An 18,742-nucleotide genomic window follows, 5' to 3' on the forward strand; every position below is an offset into this window, starting at 1 on the left:
GTATCAGCTTACACAGGAGAAATTGCATAACAGTTTTTAGATTCCATTTTCTCCTGTTACCCTTGTGAAAATAAAAAAAATTGGGCTAAAAGATCATTTTTGTGGAAAAATTTAGATTTTTTTATTTTCACAGCTCCATGTTATAAACTTCTGTGAAGCACCTGGGGGTTCAGGGTGTCCACCATGCATCTAGATAAGTTCCCTGAGGGGTCTAGTTTCCAAAATGGGGTCACTTGTGGGGGGTTTCTACTGTTTTAGGCACATCAGGGGCTCTCTAAATGCAATATGGCGTCCGGTAATTATTCAAGCAAATTTTACATTCAAAAAGTCAATGGTACTCCTTTCCTTCCTAACCCTGCCGTGTGTCCAAGCAATGGTGTTCCCCCACATATTGGATATTAACTTATTCAGTTATTCAGGAGAAATTGCACAACAAGTGGTATGGGGGAGTTTCTCTTGTTACCCTTATGAAAATGCAAAACTGGTGGCTGAAGAACATTTTTGTGGGAAAAATGTGAAAGTTGTATTTTTATGGCTCCATGTTTTAAACATCTGTGAAGCACCTGGGGGTTTAAGGTGCTCACCACACATCTAGATAAGTTCCCTGAAGGGTCTAGTTTCCAAAATGGTGTCACTTGTGTTTCCACTGTTTAGGCACATCAGGAGCTCTCCAAACACAACATGGCGTCCGCTAATTATTCAAGCAAATTTTACATTCAAAAAGTCAAATGGTGCTCCTTCCCTTCCGAAGCCTGCCGTGCGCCCAAACAGTAGTATTTCCCCACATATCGGGTATTTTTGTGCTCAGGGGAAATTGCACAACAAATTTTGGGGTCTATTTTTTCCTGTTACCCCTGTGAAAATAAAAAAAATTGGGTCTAAAGTAACATTTTTGTGAAAAAAGTTAAATGTTCATTTTTTTCTTCCCCATTCCAAAAATTCCTGTGAAGCACCTGAATGGTTAATAAAGTTCTTGAATGTGGTTTTGGGCACCTTGAGGGGTGTAGTTTTTAGAATGTTGTCACTTTTGGGTATTTTCTGTCATATAGACCCCTTAAAGTGACTTCAAATGTGATGTAGTCCCTAAAAAATGGTTTTGTAAATTTTGTTGTAAAAATGACAATTTGCTGGTCAAATTTTAACCCTTATTGCTCCCTAATAGAAAAAAAAATCTGATTCCAAAACTGATGTAAAGTAAACATGTGGGAAATGTTATTTATTAACTATTTTGTGTGACATATCTCTCTGATTTAAGGGCATGCAAATTCAAATTTTGAAAATTGCAAAATTTTCAACATTTTCTCCAAATTTCTGTTTTTTTCACAAATAAACGCAAGTTAAATTGAAGAAATTTTACCACTACTATGAAGTACAATATGTCATGAAAAAAAAAATCTCAGAATCAGTGGGATCCGTTGAAGCGTTCCATAGTTCTTACCTCATAAAGTGACCGTGGTCAGAATTGTAAAAATTAGCCTGGTCATTAACGTGCAAATCACACTCGGGGGTACAGGGGTTAATAAAAAATGAAATAAGCAACTACATGACACAATTAGCATAGGTAAGCTACACTGTAGTGCATCATGAAAGAATTGATAGCATTTTAAATATTTGACAATGTATTAATATTTCATTCAATTTCTGTGGATAGCAAAAGGCTGTACAGTTTTCCAGTGTACTTTCCTATCAGTGAATCAATCAGTTTTACATTGCTCTGCATTATGCCACGTTCACACACTGAGTATTTGTTGAATTTTTACATCAGTATTTGTAAGCCAAAACCAGGAGTGGAACAATCACAGGAAAAGTATAATAGAAACTTGTGCGCCATGTTTGCATTTTTCGCCCATTCCTGGTTTTGGCTTGCAAATACTGATGTAACCGGCCATCTGATTTGGATGGAGGCTTTCTAGTTCTGCTCTGATAGCTAAAGAATTCAAATGAATTATTAGCCAGATGCGATTACCTCATATAAATATCCCTCTCTATTAGGATATAAAATGTTACTTTTATTCTGAATTCAATTGCTGTGTCTCATTCCCTGATGACGCCTCTGAAGCAGTGAAACATGTTGGTGAGACATATGCTGTACTAACTAGTGTCCTATTCTACCATAAATGGGGACACTCTATGGTCTCATGATACATTAATATAATTTTATAAGCGCAATGTTTTAGGTAGATTAGGGAGAGTATTTTAACACCCTCCTTGTATTTTAATTGAATTCAGAATAAAAAATTAATTGTATAGCCTAATAGAGAGGGATATTTATATTGGGTAATCCCATCTAGTTAATAATTGATTGTTCATCCCTCCAATGCTATTATTGGTCCTCTTTTTGATTTTGATAGCATTCAAATGATCACCATCTCACTAATATGAGTGCTATTAATTCTCAGAACTGACTGTAAATTGATACTTTATAAAAGATAAGTAAAGAAAGTGTAATAGAAAACTTACAACTTTTATTTCTACAGTGAAGCTTAATTACATTAACCAAAATATCCAAATATGTTAAAAATAATCTATTATTTTCAAGAGTTAACAAACTGGACAAATTCTTACGTAAGCATTTTGGTTCAGGATTCCATCCAAAGTTAGTACATTCTGTTCTCCCCCAGTAAAGTTTCTGTGGTGACAGATAATTTGTATCACACTGATAATCTATAGTACTTCTAGGATTCCTTGGAAAATAGTAATTGTAGTAAAGCTCTCCATTTTTAATATCAGGTCGGTCACATTTTTTACCTGAAGAAACAAAGTAGAAAAAAGAGAACATTTAGTTATAAGGATGAAAAAGATCTGACAACACCTGCTATCAACTACTAAATTGTACGAGTAACTCAAGGGAGGAAATGGAAATGGATGACAAAGCAAAGTTAATGTGATCCTGATTGACCATCAAAGACACTTGCTCTATTTTATAACCTTATTGGATAAGAACTGTTAAAGGACGGGAAGAAATGTTTATTTTATAAATGTTATTTTTTCAGTTTTTTAAACCACTTAATCACCACAAATTCACCATTTTACTGACCTGAGGTATAAGATAATAATACCCCCATACAGGCTAAAATGCTGTGGATTGTTAATTGTATAAATATACCTGACACCTTGCTGCATCAGACACAATTTGCTGGGGCTCCCTCTATAACCCAATTGGCACCCTGCAATCAAAATTATGTGGTCCTGATAATACTTGGTCTGGGGTTGCCATTAGAACTAACAGAATGGTCTATCAGCTATGTTAACCTGTTATTCTGTTAGCAACAGTTTAGTGTAAACAAATGAAATTTTTCATTTTTTCTATTCCACTTTCTGTTAATTACTGTGAAGCACCCGAAGGGCTAACAAACTTCCTGACTGCATTCACCTGAAACTGATGCTCCATTAAAATTTTTAATAACATTTTGATTTTTTTCTGCATCTAGACTGTACCATGCATTAGAGAAAATATATTCTTCCTAAAAATGTATATATATATATATATATATATATATATTTATATATATAAGAAGCAAAAGAAGTAAAGAAGTTTGTTCATATGTTCTTTTACATCATCTCCATTGTGTTATCTAATTTAAAGGGATTTAGACACAGGTTTTTGCTGCACCACTTGAAAGCAGCATAGAGTAGGGGCAGTATGTGTCACTTAGCTGGTGGTTTGCTGTGGTTTTGATCAAATTGCTGTAGTATCTGTTGTAGCTCGATGAGCTCTGTATAACCCCAGTTGCATTACTGACTAACAGCTTTCTGTCTACATTGGCAGCTGCTAATCAGTGCTAGGACCCGTAGAAGTCTGGGTGAAATGGTGGATGAGGATGAGGAAAAAGTCAATATGCTAAATGATTTTTTTTCAACAGTATTTACACAAGAAAATCACATGACAGAAAACAGGATCAGTGATGACAAAAATTCTCCATTAAATGTCACTTGCTTAACCCAGCAGAAGCTACGGCGGCGTCTAAAAATCACTAAAGTTGACAAATCCCCGGGCCCGGATGGGATACACTGGCGAGTAGTGCAGAAATTAAGTAACGTCATAGATAGACCATTATTTTTAATCTTTAAAGATTCCATAATAACAGGGTCTGTACCACAGGACTGGCGTATAGCAAATGTGGTGCCAATATTCAAAAAGGGGACAAAAACCGAACTTGGAAATTATAGGCCAGTAAGCTTGACCTCTACTGTGGGTAAAATCCTGGAGGGTTTCCTAAGAGATGCTATAATAGAGTGTCTGAAGAGGAAAAACCTCATGACCCAATATCAACATGGGTTTACGGGGGACCGTTCTTTTCAAACTAATCTGATCAGCTTTTATGAAGAAGTAAGTTCCGGACTGGACCAAGGAAAAGCAGTGGATGTTGTGTATATGGACTTTTCAGAAGCTTTTGATATGGTTCCACACAAAAAGTTGATATATAAAATGAGAAAAATGGGGATAGGGGAAAATATATGTAAGTGGGTTAAGAACTGGATCTGTGATAGGAAACATAGGGTGGTTATCAATGGAACACACTCAGACTGGGTCTCAGTTAATAGTGGGGAACCACAGGGGTCAGTATTGGGCCCGCTTCTTTTTAACATATTTATTAATGACCTTGTAGGGGGAATACAGAGTAGTATTTCAATATTTGCAGATGACACTAAATTCTGCAGGGTAATCAATACAGAGGAGGACAATTTTATATTACAGGAGGATCTATGTAAATAGAAGCTTGGACTGATAAATGACAAATGAGCTTTAATGGGGATAAATGTAAGGTAATGCACTTGGGCAGAGGAAATAAAATGTATAATTATATGCTTAATTGTAAATCAATGGGCGAAACTGTAACTGAAAAAGACCTGGGTGTATTGGTGGATGACAAGCTCACGTTTGGTGGCCAGTGCCAGGCAGCTGCTGCAAAGGCAAATAAAATAATGGGATTCATTAAAAGAGGCATAGATGCTCATGAGGAGAACATAATTTTATCTCTATACAAGTCACTAGTGCGACCACACTTAGAATACTGTGTACAGTTCAGGTCTCCGGTGTATAAGAAAGACATAGCTGAACTAGAGTGGGTGCAGAGAAGAGCGACCAAGGTTATTAGAGGACTGGGGGGTCTGCAATACCAAGACAGGTTATTACACTTGGGGTTATTTACTTTGGAAAAAAGAAGGCTTAGGGGTGATCTTATTACTATGTACAAATATATGATGGAGACAGTACAAAGACCTTTCTACTGATCTTTTTACTCTGAGGCCTGAGACGGGGACAAGAGGGCATCTTCTACGTCTGGAGGAAAGAAGGTTTAATCATAATCACAGACGTGGATTCTTTACTGTAAGAGCAGTGAGACTATTGAACTCTCTGCCACAGGATGTTGTAATGAGTGATTACTAAAATTTAAGAAGGGCATGGATGCCTTACTTGAAAAGTATAATATTACAGGATATATATACACTAGATTCCTTGATAGGACGTTGATCCAGGGAACTAGCCTGATTGTCGTATGGAGTCAGGAAGGAATTTTTTCGCCGATGTGGAGCTTAGTGTTTGCCACATGTTTTTTTTTGCCTTCCTCTGGATTAACATGTTAGGCTATGGGTTGGACTAGATGAACTTAGTCTCCCTTCAACCTTAAAAAACTATGTTACTATGTTACTAAGTGCTGTGCTAAACGCAAAATGGCCGTTGTCCATCTTTTCTTCCCCACACTCTCTGAACGCAGCCTGCATGTCCCAAATTTTGCAATAAGGGACTGTTTTTAGGTACCGGTGAGTGCCAGATTTCTTTTTCTCTGACATGTTTTTCATATGGATATATTAACACAAAATTTAAAGATCGATTTTTTTGTTCTGATTTCATTTATGTATTATTATCATTTTTTTAGAGCACCATTGATTCCATGGTGCTGTACATGAGGAGGGGTTACATACAAAGTACAAATATAAATTACAATGAACAAACAAACAATGACAGACTGATACAGAAAAGAGAGGACCCTGCCCTTGCGGTCTTGCAGTCTACATTTATGTATTTTAATTTATCATACAGTCCAAAAAATATGGACCTTTTTATTTAGGGCCAATATCTCTGTAATTAAATGGTGGATTTTCAGAGGAGCAGCGGAAATAAAATTAAAGCAAAAATTGGCCACTTTTGACCTGATGATGTTCATTCTGTAAATCATTGGAGAAAGCGGGCATGATTCACAATCTTCTTTCTAGTTTATTCCAAATATTTTAATGGGGTTGAGGTCAGGGCTGCGTGGCCAGTCAAGGGCTTCCACACCTAACTTATCAAGCTATGCCTTTATGGACCTTGCATTATGCTTTGGGGCACAGTCTTGCTGGAACATAATAGGTCCTTCCTCCAAACTATTATTACAAAGTGAAAAGCATACATTTGTCCAAAATGTCTTGGCATGTTGAAGCATTAAGATTTTTTTCACTAGAACTAAGAGGCCTAGGCCAAACCCAGAAAAAACCTCCCATACCATTATCCTTTCTCCTCCAAGCTTTACATTTGACACATTGCTGTCAGGCAAGAAAATATTTCCTGGCATTCATCAAACCCAGACTCATCCATCACACTGCCAGATAGATAGGTCTGACTGATGTCTTTACTAGAGATGAGCAGATTGATTTGCAGAGGACCTACAGTAATTCTAATCAAATTTCCTGAAATTCGCAGATTCATGTGAATGCAGACAATTTGAGATTCAATTTGGGGTTCACAAAGAAAAAATGTGACTGGCACCTTTTCCCACACAACTGAAACATCAGAGAGAAGGCAAACATCATTTTGATAAGTCTCTGTCTTCTGTAAAGTGAAAACTCTTATGATCAGCCAGGTTCTATTTCTCTCCTGTAGAATCTAAGCTCTTATGGTCAGTGAGGTTTTCTATGTATCCAATAACTCATGTGTATTTTATGAGCAATTACAAGCTTTCCAGTATTTAAATTTGGGCAAATTTATTTGCAAATCAAATTTTCTTTGAAAATATACAAAGTTGGCGCAATTGAATTTCCAAATGTTGGCTCATCTCATCTAGTCTCTACTGATCAAGATTGTCCTTCTCCAAAGTCAGAGTGCTTTACATTACTCTATCCTATGCTTATTTTTGTTCTTTTTCATATAAGGATCACATGCAGCTGTTCAGACATGGATGCCCATGTCATAAAGATCCCAGTAAGTCTTTGTGCTGATGTTGCTACAGGAGGTTTGGACCTCTGAATTTATGTAGTCGACAGAAAGTTTGCGAATTCTATGCATCTTGCTCCTCAACGTTTGACAACCCCATTGTGGACTGTCACTTTAAATTTTTGCGGGTACTAAGCCCTTTCCCTTTCAAAAATATCACACAGTTGATCGTGGAATATTTAGGAAAGAAGCAATTTTGCACACTGACCTTTGTAATGCTAGCATCCTATTAGTGTCATGATCAAATTCAGTGAGATCATTAGCATGAATTATTCTTTCATAAATGTTTCTAACTGTGTACTATATGGTTAGGGGCTGGATTTTATACTTCTGTAGTAATGGAACTAAATGAAAAAATTTTGTTCATATAGTGTATGTCAATAAAAAAATGCAATGGATATTGAGGTACACGCTGCTGGTCATAGCAGAGAACTGCTAACTAGCTGCATTGGTTTAAGCCATTAATGACACAGGTATTTTTCATTTTTGTACTTTTGTTTTTTTCTCCCCTCATTCCAAGGGCCATAACTTTTTATTTTTCTGTCAACATTGTCACTTGAGGGCTTGTTGTTTTGCACAATTAGTTGTAGTTTTGAACAACACCATTCATTTTAACATATAAAATACAGAAAACGCGGTGGAATTGCAAGCAAGTTGCAAAAAAAGAAAGAATTCGAGCATAGTTTTTGGGTTTTGTTTTTACAGTGTTTATTTGTGGTAAAATCAACTGGCAAAGTGATTCTCTAGGACAGTCCTGTTTTGGCAATACCAAACAATCTGAAATTTGAAAAAATAGATTAATTTGATGCCATTTCTCAGGCCATTAACTGATTTTTTTTTTTTCATTCATGGACATGGGTAAGGAGATGACTTTTTCTGCACTAAGCTGATGTTTTCATGTGTACCATTATGGGGTACATATTACCTTATTTTGTCTTTTATTGTACTTTTTGGGTGAAGTGTGACAACTGAAAATCTGAAAGTCTGGTGTGATATTTTTTTCGACAATTAATGCATGATTATAAACATTTTATTTTATGATTGATTGTGCAACATCCCTGGCGGCGTGCTGACATGGCTTACCACCTCCCACCATGCAAGACCGCCATCTTACCTATCAGTCCAGACTGCACACTTTGCTCCAGTACCTGCTGTGTGCATGTCTCTTGTCTGAATGCTTAGGGCAGCGGCGGCGCGGTTACTGCCTGATTCTTATAGTTACTGTGTGCGCACTCCTAATGCCTCCCCAGCCTATTGCTGTGAGTCACTGGATACTTAAACCCCCTCCACCCAGTAGGGGGTGCCTGAGCAACACTTTTTTCAGTGTGTTCCTTGCAACTGAGTTGCCAGGTCCTGTCCTGTATCTTGTCTGTTTCCGCCATCCTGGGGGCTGTATACCCAGGCCTGTTGCCTGTATCTGTGACTTCTAGTCTGTTCCGCCACCCTGGGGGCTGTATACCCAGGCCTGTTGCCTGTATCTGTGACTTCTAGTCTGTTCCGCCACCCTGGGGGCTGAGTTCCCAGGCTCGTTCCTGTATCTTGTTCCTGGTTCATTTCCTGTCTGAACTTTATCCTAGCCCGTTACCTGTTTGTCTCTATGTCAGAACCTTGCCTTTTCCTGCAGTGTCTGAACCTGCACCTAACTCCAACTCGTTGTCTCTGTACTTCTGTTTGTGAGTTTTATGCCAACTCACTACTTCATTGTAAGTACCTTGTGTGTATCTGGTTCTGCTTGTCCCGTTTTCCTGCCTCTGTATCTACCTCCTGTGTTCTAATTATTTTCCTGTATTTTCCAGTCTGTTCCATGTGAACACAGCCCTGTCTGCCCGCACCTTCTGCTCTGCTTGTCCTCCGCACTTTCGGTTTCGCTCTGCTCTGCTTGTCCACGGCACCTGCAGTTTCACTCTGCTCTGCTTGTCCACCGCACCTGCGGTTTCGCTCTGCTCTGCTTGTCCACCACACCTGCGGTTTCGCTCTGCTCTGCTTGTCCACCGCACCTGCGGTTTTGCTCTGCTTGTTCACCGCACCTGCGGTTTCGCTCTGCTCTGCTTGTCCACCACACCTGCTGTTTTGCTCTGCTCTGCTTGTTCACCGCACCTGCGGTTTCGCTCTGCTCTGTTTGTTCACCGCACCTGCGGTTTCGCTCTGCTCTGCTAGTCCACCGCATCTGCGGTTTTGCTCCACTCTACTTGTCCACCACACCTGCGGTTTTGCTCCGCCCTGCTTGTTCACCGCACCTGCGGTTTCGCTCTGCTCTGCTTGTCCACCGCACCTGCGCTTTCGCTTTACTCTGCTTGTTCACCGCATCTGCGGTTCTTCTCTGCTAGTCTACCACACCCGCGGCTCTGTTCCTTTATCCCAGTCTGTACTGGTCCCTATCCAGCCTGCGTTCATATCTGCCAGTATCTGCCAGTCTGCAAACCAGCCGTGCCTGCCAGTACCCGCCTATCTGCATACCAGCCGTGCCTGCCAGTACCCGCCTGTCTGCATACCAGCCGTGCCTGCCAGTACCCACCTGGCTGCATACCAGCTGTGCTTGCCCGTTCTTGCATTTTACCAGTGTGAGTCAACAGCTGTGATCAGGGTCTGACCTGGAGTAGCACCTGGTCCCTCTGCTCGGTTCCTCCCTGGTTCACGGAGTCGACTGAGCCGCCGTGCGACCTTGGTCGGACCGAGTTGATACTTAGGCGCGCCCCTCCAGGCACTCCTCGGTTCATGGTCCAGTGGGATCGCTAACCACTCTCACGCCAGTTAGTCCGGGCGTGAGCATAACAGATTGGACCTTTTTGGACATGATGATACCAAACAGTGGTGTGAAAAAAGTGTTTGATTTCTTATTTTTTTGCTTTTTTGTCACACTTAAATGTTTCAGATCACAAAACTAATTTAAATATTAGACAAAGATAACACAAGTAAATGAAAAAATAAAAATACATGTTTTAACCCCTTAAGGAAATTTGACCACTGTCACTTTATGAGGTAATAACTAGTGTTGAGCCACCCCCGTAGTGTTCGAGTTCGGTTCGGTTCGTCGAACACCCGTGTGTTCGTCGAACTGTTCGTCGAACACCTTCGAACACCGTTAAAACCAATGGCAGGCAAACAAAAACACATAGAAACACATAGAAAACACCTTCAAAGGTGTCCAAAAGCTGACAAACTGCTCAGAAGACATAACTAACACATGGAAAAGTGACAAGTACATATAGTCATGCGAAAATAAAAGAGGTGGAGGAGTAAAAGGAGGGGGAGACACAGATATAGGCATGTCATGCCCTTCTAAAATCCAAAAAGTGAGAAGCCGACACGGCCAGTCCGCTCCTGCCCGTGCCACCTCCGTGTCGCCGGGTTTGTGCCAGAGCCGCGGTGAACCCTGACGGCCAGCCCCCCTCTCCCAATACTGGTGCCTGTCCGCTGGTGGGTCGAGCGAGCCCCCCTGTGGTGGAGGCAGCTCTAAGCTTTTTAATTTAAATTGTCTCTCTAATTTGAATGAATACACTTTAAATCCATTTACAAGGATCTATTGGAGGGCAAGTCTCATGCCAGCAGCCGCGGTAATTCCAGCTCCAGTAGCGTCCACTAAAGCTGCTGCAGTTAAAAAGCTTTTATAAGGATCGAGCTCAGCTGTCCACCGCAAGGCATCCTACTGCCAGTCCCAGCCCCTATGCCTTGGGGTGCCTCCTGATGCTCTTCACTAAGTATCCCATGGTCCGAAGCATTTCCTTTGAAAAAATTAAGTGTCTAAAGTACAGGTGGTGTAGCTTGCTTAACAGCCGGGATTATCCACTGACTAGCAGACACTGCTACTAGGCACAAAGTATTTCCTGGGCTAGATGCAGTTAAAAATTTGTAATTCGATACTCTCGTTGGATGCTGAGAAAGCATTCCATAGAGTCTCCTGGCACGCCATATATGATTCTCTTAAAAAGCTTGGGGTAGGGGTCTAGGGGACCCTTTTATAGCCAAAATCACTGCCCTGTATCGCAATACGTCACCTAGGCTGAAGATAAATGGAACTGTAGCACCCTGAGGGCTCGGTTGCTACAGACGTATTGCACCTCACCCAGAGGTGTGATATCTCACTCTCAGGTAAGGATGGAGTGTGGATCAGGACCCGACACCTGCATGCATTACACCACATTGCCGTGGGGCAGGGCGACCAATATGCCCCTGAGATGGGCACGACAGTCCCTGTCCCTGGCTGGAGTGGGGGGAGGGAACACTGAGGAAGGGGAACCCTGTAGTGCAGGAGCAGGGAGGAAGCAGTTCCTGGGTGCATTGAGAAGGGAGTATAAATGGTGGGCACCATCTTAGTTCAGTGCAGAGAAGTCTGAGCAGAAGTGGCAGGGAGCAGGGGCTCTGCATGAGCTCTGCTCCGGAGGCGGGCCTAGTAACAGAGGCCCAGGCCTGGAAGAGGGAGAAGGAAGGAAGAGGAGCGGAGAAGGCTCCAGGAACGAGGAATGAAGGGATCCCAGGGGTGCGGACGGGCGAGTCGCCACCGCACGCCCGAATCCACCTGCGTGGAGGGGTCAGGCCAAAGGGGGAGACCGGTCCCCGAACTAGTGGAGGCAGGAAACGACCCTCAGCTAGAAACCGGAGGCTCTGACATTTTATGTGGCGCAGCCCCTCGCTACACCCGCTAGGAAGGCACCACATAGGGTCATGGAAACTGGCGCCAAGTTTACCAAGAGGAGGCCCGAGGCAGCCGGACAGAAGTGTTGGTAAGAAAGGCCAGACAAAGGACACACAAAGGGGGTCCTGTGAAGTGCTCCAAAGTTATCTGGGAGTTGTCTGAGCCCCTCACCTGGTGAGCACAGTACGACGTGGGCAGCCGTTACCTGCAGACGTGGTCTGGATAATAAGAACTGTGAGTAAAGGCCCTGGACTGCATCACTGACTCCGTGTCGTTACTGCTGCTGCCCTGCACCATCACCCCCATCCTCCGCATACACTGCCCTGAGGCTATACTCCTCCCGTGGGGAGTTATGCTACGCTCTGCTGCACCCACAACACCAGCCTCAGCGGTCTGCCCTGTAGCGGCGGTTCACTCTGACCGCAATCCACGGGTGGCATAGTCGGACATTTAAACATCAAAACCACATAAATAGTTCCGCCACTGGTTTGACCGCCCTGAGCCACGGAACCGGGTCGCCGCCACGAAGACTACAACCACCAGCATCCACCAAAAAGGGTCCGGCTCCGGGTGTCCCAAGGCCCAGGGGGTGCGTCAGAACATTTTCATCACCTTTCACAATCACCAATGGGACAAGGCAGGGGTGTCCTCTGTCCCCTCTCTTATACATCCTAGTGACGGAGCACCTGCTCTCATCAATTCGCCATAACCCCAATATTAGGTGGATTGAGGTGGGAGGCACCGAGTACAAGTGCTCTCTATTTGCTGATGATGTCCTAGTATATATCACTCAATCACATATATCCATCCCTGCTGTTATGGCTGAAATAGATCACTTTGTTACATGGTAAAATTTTAAAATCAATGCAGCGAAGTCTGAGGCCCTCGATGTCTCCCTCCCCAAATCCATATAGGATTCCATCCAGTCCAACTTTCCCTTTGCCTGGCCCTCACAGGGTATCAAATACTTAGGAATTCCTATTCATAGAGACCTCTCCCATCTATGTTATCTTAATTTTGGGCCCTTTATTGAACAATTCCATACAGACCACGGTTGGCAAGTTAGAACTGTAAGATTCACTACGTGAACCACTGGTGTTTTGTGGAAAAGCACATGTACACTGCGTTCCAAATTATTATGCAAAAAGTGTTTAGGAGTGATAAGGGAAGAATTTGTTTGTTTGTCAGTTAAACTCATTGATGGTGATGTGTGTCAGGGCTCTTTATATCACTGTAAGCAATTGCAGACACCTGTGCTAATTAGTTTGGCAGGTGTGTCCAATGAAAGGCAAGACTACTTAAGAAGGCTCTCTCACATTATTAAGCAGCCTACATTTTCTGCCAAAATGGGAAAGAAAAAGGATGTGTCGGCTGCTGAGAAGCAACAAATTGTGGAGTGTTTAAGTCAAGGCATGACTACAATCAACATTGTGCGATGATCAGGATGAAGTGTCTTGGCAATCAAGAAGTATGTAGCTGATTCACAGTACACATGTGTGCGTGCTGATAAGGGCAAATTGAGGACTCTTTCCTACAGGCAATTACGTCAGGTTGAAAGAGCAGCGGCAAAAAAGCCTTGTCATAGCAGCAGACAAGTTTTTGAAGCTGCTTGTGCCTCCAACGTCCCCCGAACAACAAGATGCAGGGTCCTTCAGAGGTTTGCAGCTGTGCATACGCCATCCTGTCGACCTCCTCTATCCACTTCACACAAGCAGAAACGGCTCCAGTGGGCCAAACATTACATGAAGACTGATTTCAAAACTGTTTTGTTCACGGATGAGTGCCGTGCAGCGCTCGATGGTCCAGATGGATGGAGTGGAGGATGGCTGGTTGATGGACACCCCACACAAACACGGCTACAGCGCCAACAAGGAGGAGGTGGAGTAATGTTTTGGGCTGGAATCATGGGGAGAGAGATTGTCGGCCCCTTTAGAATCCCTGAAGGCGCTAAAGATGAACTCCATAATGTATGTGGATTTTCTCAAACAGCACTTCCTGCCATGGTTCAAGAAGAAGAACCGTGTATTTCACAGCAAGATCATTTTTCTGCATGATAATGCACCATCTCATGCTGCACATAAAACATCTGCATCTCTGGCTGATATGGGCATAAAAGGGGACAAACTTATGGTGTGACCCCCATGCTCCCCTGACCTCTACCCCATTCAGAACCTTTGGAGCATCATTAAAAGGAGTGTCTATGATGGCGGGAGGCAGTTCACATCTAAGCAACAGCTCTGGGAGGGTATTCTGTCCTCATGCAAAACAATTGAAGCAGAAACCATCCAAAACCTGACAAATTCAATGGACGAGAGAGTTCAGAAGCTCCTTTCGAACAAGGGGTCCTATGTGAAAATGTAACATCACCTAGAATAAAGTTTTGAGTTGAAAACTGTTTGATTTCAGTTTCTAACAACCTGCTAATGCTTATAATTTCAAAAATGACCATTTTTTTGGTCTTTATTAAAATGAAAAGGTTGATCGAAAAGTTTGGGGGATCTAAGAGTGTGGCAACCCAGTAGTCATGATTACTTCGAATTCTGACAATATGAGGGTCATGCTGCAGGTAGTGCAGCAAGAAGGCACTTATGTGTCTTGCGCATCTCGGAGCCCCAAAATTATTTTCCGGGCTAGATGCAGCTAAAAATTATTTTTAATTTTAAATCTGGTGGAGCTTATTATTGATGGCCTAATAGGATCAGTGCTGCACACTGCTACAAAGCCCAAATTATTTTCCAGTCAAGATACAGATAAACATGATTAGTAATTTGAAAGCTTAAAATGGTTGGTAGGGTGATTTTAACCAATCATCAAGCTTTTACTCTCCCCAGGATGACACAGGGGTAGAAAAGTCATTTCGGATCCATGATTTGTTCATCTTTATGAACGTGAGTCTGTCTACATTATCAGTGGAGAGCCGCGTGCGCTTATCTGTCAGCACACCACCAGCAGCGCTGAACACACGTTCAGACAGAACGCTGGCTGCGGGGCATGACAAGATCTCCAAGGCGTAAGTGGCTAGCTTTGGCCATTTATCCAGATTGGAAGCCCAAAAAGAGCAAGGGTCCAGTGACACAGTCGTGGCTTCAATGTTTACTTGGAGATACTCCTGTACCATCGTCTCTAGGCGTTGACTATGTGTCAGACTTCTTGTCTCCTGTGGCCTTGCAAAGGATGGGCTAAAAAAAGTGGTGAAATGATTCCGCAAAATTGATGTTACCAGCAGATACTGTGGTTCTGTTACGGTTTGAGTGCTGAACACTTGACGGTCCCACGGTTGGCAAGTTGGAACTGTGAGATTCACTACGTGCACCACTGGTGTTTTGTGGAAAAGCACATGTAAGATTCTGCAACAGTCTCTGCTGATACTCCTGCATGCGTGCATCCCTTTCTATGGCAGGAATAATTTCGGCAAATTTACTTTTGTACCGGGGATCTAACAGTGTGGCAACCCAGTAGTCAGGATTATTTCTAATTCTCACAATTCGAGGGTCATGTTGCAGGTAGTGCAGCAAGAAGACACTCATGTGTGTTGCGCATCCAGGAGCACCAAGTCCCTGTTGTGTTGGTGGCGAGGTAACAATCATGCTTCCTTCCTCTGTCCTCTCCCCCCAACCTCGCCCAACAGAAATGTGATCAAGGTCTCCCTCATCTGATGAGTCTTCCATCAGTTCGTCCTCCACTTCTTCCTGGGCTCCTGCACCTTCCTCACTAGTTTGGCTGCTACCATGCGCCATGGTAAAACCATCTCCCCCACCCTCACATGCCTGCCGCCTTGGTGCTGCCGACCGTCTGGACCTTGCAGATGTTAGCCCTTCCGCATACAACTCCTCCTCCTCTACTTCCTCCACCTCCTCTTGTGCCACCACCTGACTCCGAATTCTGTTTAACATGTGCTCCAGCATGTAAATCACCAGAATAGTCATGCTGATAATGGCATCATCAGCACTAAACATCTTCGTCGCCATTTCAAAACTGTGCAGAAGGGTGCATAGGTCCCTGATCTGAGACCACTCCTCCAGCGTGATTTACCCCACCTCTGGATCTCGTTGGCCCAGGCTATACGTCAGAACGTATTGCACCAGGGCTTGTCGGTGCTGCCACAGTCGCTGCAACATGTGCAGAGTTGAATTCCACCGGGTAGGCACATCGCATTTTAGCCGGTGAAGTGGCAGGCCCAACGACTTCTGTAGAGATGTAAGTCGCTGAGCTGCGGGATGCAAACGGCGGAAGTGAGCACACAGCGACCGTGCCCTCTGCAGAAGGCCATCTAGTCTAGGATAGTGGGCTAAAAATTGCTGGACAACCAGGTTCAACACGTGAGCCATACAAGGCACGTGTGTGACATTGCCCCGGCGAAGGGCCGCACCCAGGTTTGCAGCATTGTCGCACACGGCCTTCCCTGGTTTCAGGTCCAGTGGAGACAGCCATTCATGAAATTGGTTCTCTAGAGCTGACCACAACTCCGCAGCTGTGTGACTCACATTTCCCAGACATTTCAATGTAAAAACCGCCTGATGACGTTGAGCCCTACTGCCAGCATAGTAAGGAGGTGTGCAGGATCCCTTCTGCGCAGTTAGAAAGCTTGTGGCATGACCAGACAGGCTTTGGGTGCAGGTGGAAGACCGAGAGGAGGTTGAGGAGGCAGAAGCAGTGGAGGAACTTTGACATAAAGAGGATTGACGCACAACTCGTGGGGACGGCAAGACTTGGACAGCAGCCCCTTGTCCTGCTGTCACCATAGTTACCCAGTGCCCAGTCAGCGACATGTAACGCCCCTGTCCATGCCTACTCGTCCAAGTGTCTGTGGTGAAATGCACCCTGTCACACACAGAGTTTCTCAAAGAAGCGGTGATGTTGTGTGCGACATGCTGGTGGAGCGCAGGCACACCTTTCTTTGAGAAGTAGTGCCGACTGGGCATCTGGTACTGGGGCACTGCGATGGACATAAGGTCTCGAAAATCCTCTGTGTCCACCAGGCGGCAAGGCAGCATTTCTGTAGCCAAGAGCTTGCAGATGGTGAAATTCAACCTCTTAGCTTTCTCATGGCTAGGAGGAAATGGTCTTTTACTTGTCCACATCTGAGGGACCGAGGGCTGGCTATTGTGCTTAGACGGGGTTGTTAAGGGTGTCCCCGGCAAACTGCCGGTCTGTGAGGAAGATGCAGGCGGACATGTTAGGTTGCCTTGATCCAAAGGTGGTGCTATCGATGTCGGACAGCTCTCAACACCAGCTGGTGTTACCACCTCCAAAGAAAATGATGACCTGCCAATCACGCTGGCTGTTGCGGGTAAAGAGGTGGCAGGTCTGCGCCCCAAAACAGGTGTGACTGCTGTCCCCCCAGTCACAGAGGATGAAGAGGCCGCGGATGCACAAGATATGGCAGACGGTGGTTGGCCCGGCCGGCTTGTCCGCATTGTAGCACACTAAGCTTCCCACTGCAACTTATGCTTCATGTCCATTTGCCGGTTCATGCATGAAGTACTCAAACTATGTATTTTTTGGCCTCTACTTAGCTTTTGCTGACAAATGTTACAGATAACACGAGTTGGGTCATCTTTATCGATCTGAAAAATTGCCCAGGCTATGCAGGGCTTAGCACCCATGCGACCTGAAGAGCCACCACGACTTGTGGTGAGAGGCAGAGTTGTGTTTGAGGATGCAGTTGTTGACGTGCTTCCAGTACTACGTCTCTGTCCAGGAAGGCGCAACCTGACCTCGTCGTCACTAGCATCTTCCTCCACCTCCTCTGCTGACCTCATCTCTTGGCTGACTGTGGGTTGACAGTAAGTGGGATCTCCAACCTCATCATCATCACCCTGTGTGTTATCACACCCGTCGTCCTCAGAGCCAACCTGTTCCTTCCCTGACAAAAAACTAAAGTTGTCGCTCCAATCAGGTATTTGAGTCTTATCATCGTCTTCCTCATTGTCTCCACCAACAGGAGTTACAGTTTGGGAATGAGGGTCTACATTATGGTCAGAACCTTCTGCGTCTGGTCCTGGATCCGACTCATAAAGAGTCTGGGCATCAGTGCAGATCATTTCCTCGTCTGGATTCACAGAAGCGCTGCAGTCGACCTCTGATTCCCAGGCTATAGTATGAGTAAACAGCTCTGCAGACTCAACCATCTGTTCTACCTCATACTCAGACGGGCAGCTGGAGATTTGGGAGCTGTGAGGAAGCAAGTGCGATTTGGGTGACACCTTTGAGGACTGGAGTATTTTTGATGTTGAAGTTGATGTGGAGGAGAGCCCACTTAAAGGAGCACTTGATATCCGTTGAAGCACCTGCTGTTTTTGTGCCTCATCTGGAATTTGTAGCGATTGGCGTGGCCGTAAGAAAGGGATCTTATCACATTGTCCGCTAAAAGAAGTAGACATTTTAGTTTGGCTGGAAGATGGTCTTTCTTCTGCAGATGTTACTGTTGCTTTAACACCTACCCCACGGACACAACTTTTTTTCCCCTTCCCAACACGCCTATTCCCCTTTCCACCAGCAGCAGGCCTTTTTCCACTCATTTTGGTGGTTAACTAATTCACAACTCTGGAGTTGTTTGCACAAAAAAACAATGGATGGTAACCGAGCAGAGCTGAGTGGCCAAACTGTGGTATTAGGCCAAAACTATTGGCTGGGTTAGATGCAGAAAAAAATTATATTCAATTTGCAACCTGATGGAGGTCAGTATAGATGGACTAATACAACAAGTCCCACACACAGCTAGAAGCCCAATATTTTTTCAGAGGTAGATGCAGAAAAAAATATATTCAGTTTGCAACCTGATGGAGGTCAGTATAGATGGACTAATACAACAAGTCCCACACACAGCTAGAAGCCCAATATTTTTTCAGAGGTAGATGCAGAAAAAAATATATTCAGTTTGCAACCTGATGGAGGTCTGTATAGATGGATTA

At 43.8% G+C, this 18,742-nt stretch overlaps 1 protein-coding gene across 3 annotated transcripts in view; it reads right to left on the reverse strand.

Annotated features, from left to right (window-relative positions):
- Nucleotides 1-18,742, reverse strand: part of CFH (complement factor H) — a 1,056,626-nt gene that overhangs the window by 803,644 nt on the left and 234,240 nt on the right. For all 3 annotated transcript variants that reach the window (XM_073642935.1, XM_073642934.1, XM_073642933.1), the window contains exon 8: nucleotides 2,566-2,748. In XM_073642935.1, the coding sequence (XP_073499036.1) occupies nucleotides 2,566-2,748 (183 nt within the window). The remainder of the gene's footprint in view (nucleotides 1-2,565; nucleotides 2,749-18,742) is intronic.

Source organism: Phyllobates terribilis, unplaced genomic scaffold (genome assembly GCF_046119375.1).
Source record: "Phyllobates terribilis strain yellow unplaced genomic scaffold, ASM4611937v1 Scaffold_8__6_contigs__length_399053987, whole genome shotgun sequence".
In the NCBI taxonomy this organism is placed as follows: domain Eukaryota; kingdom Metazoa; phylum Chordata; class Amphibia; order Anura; family Dendrobatidae; genus Phyllobates; species Phyllobates terribilis.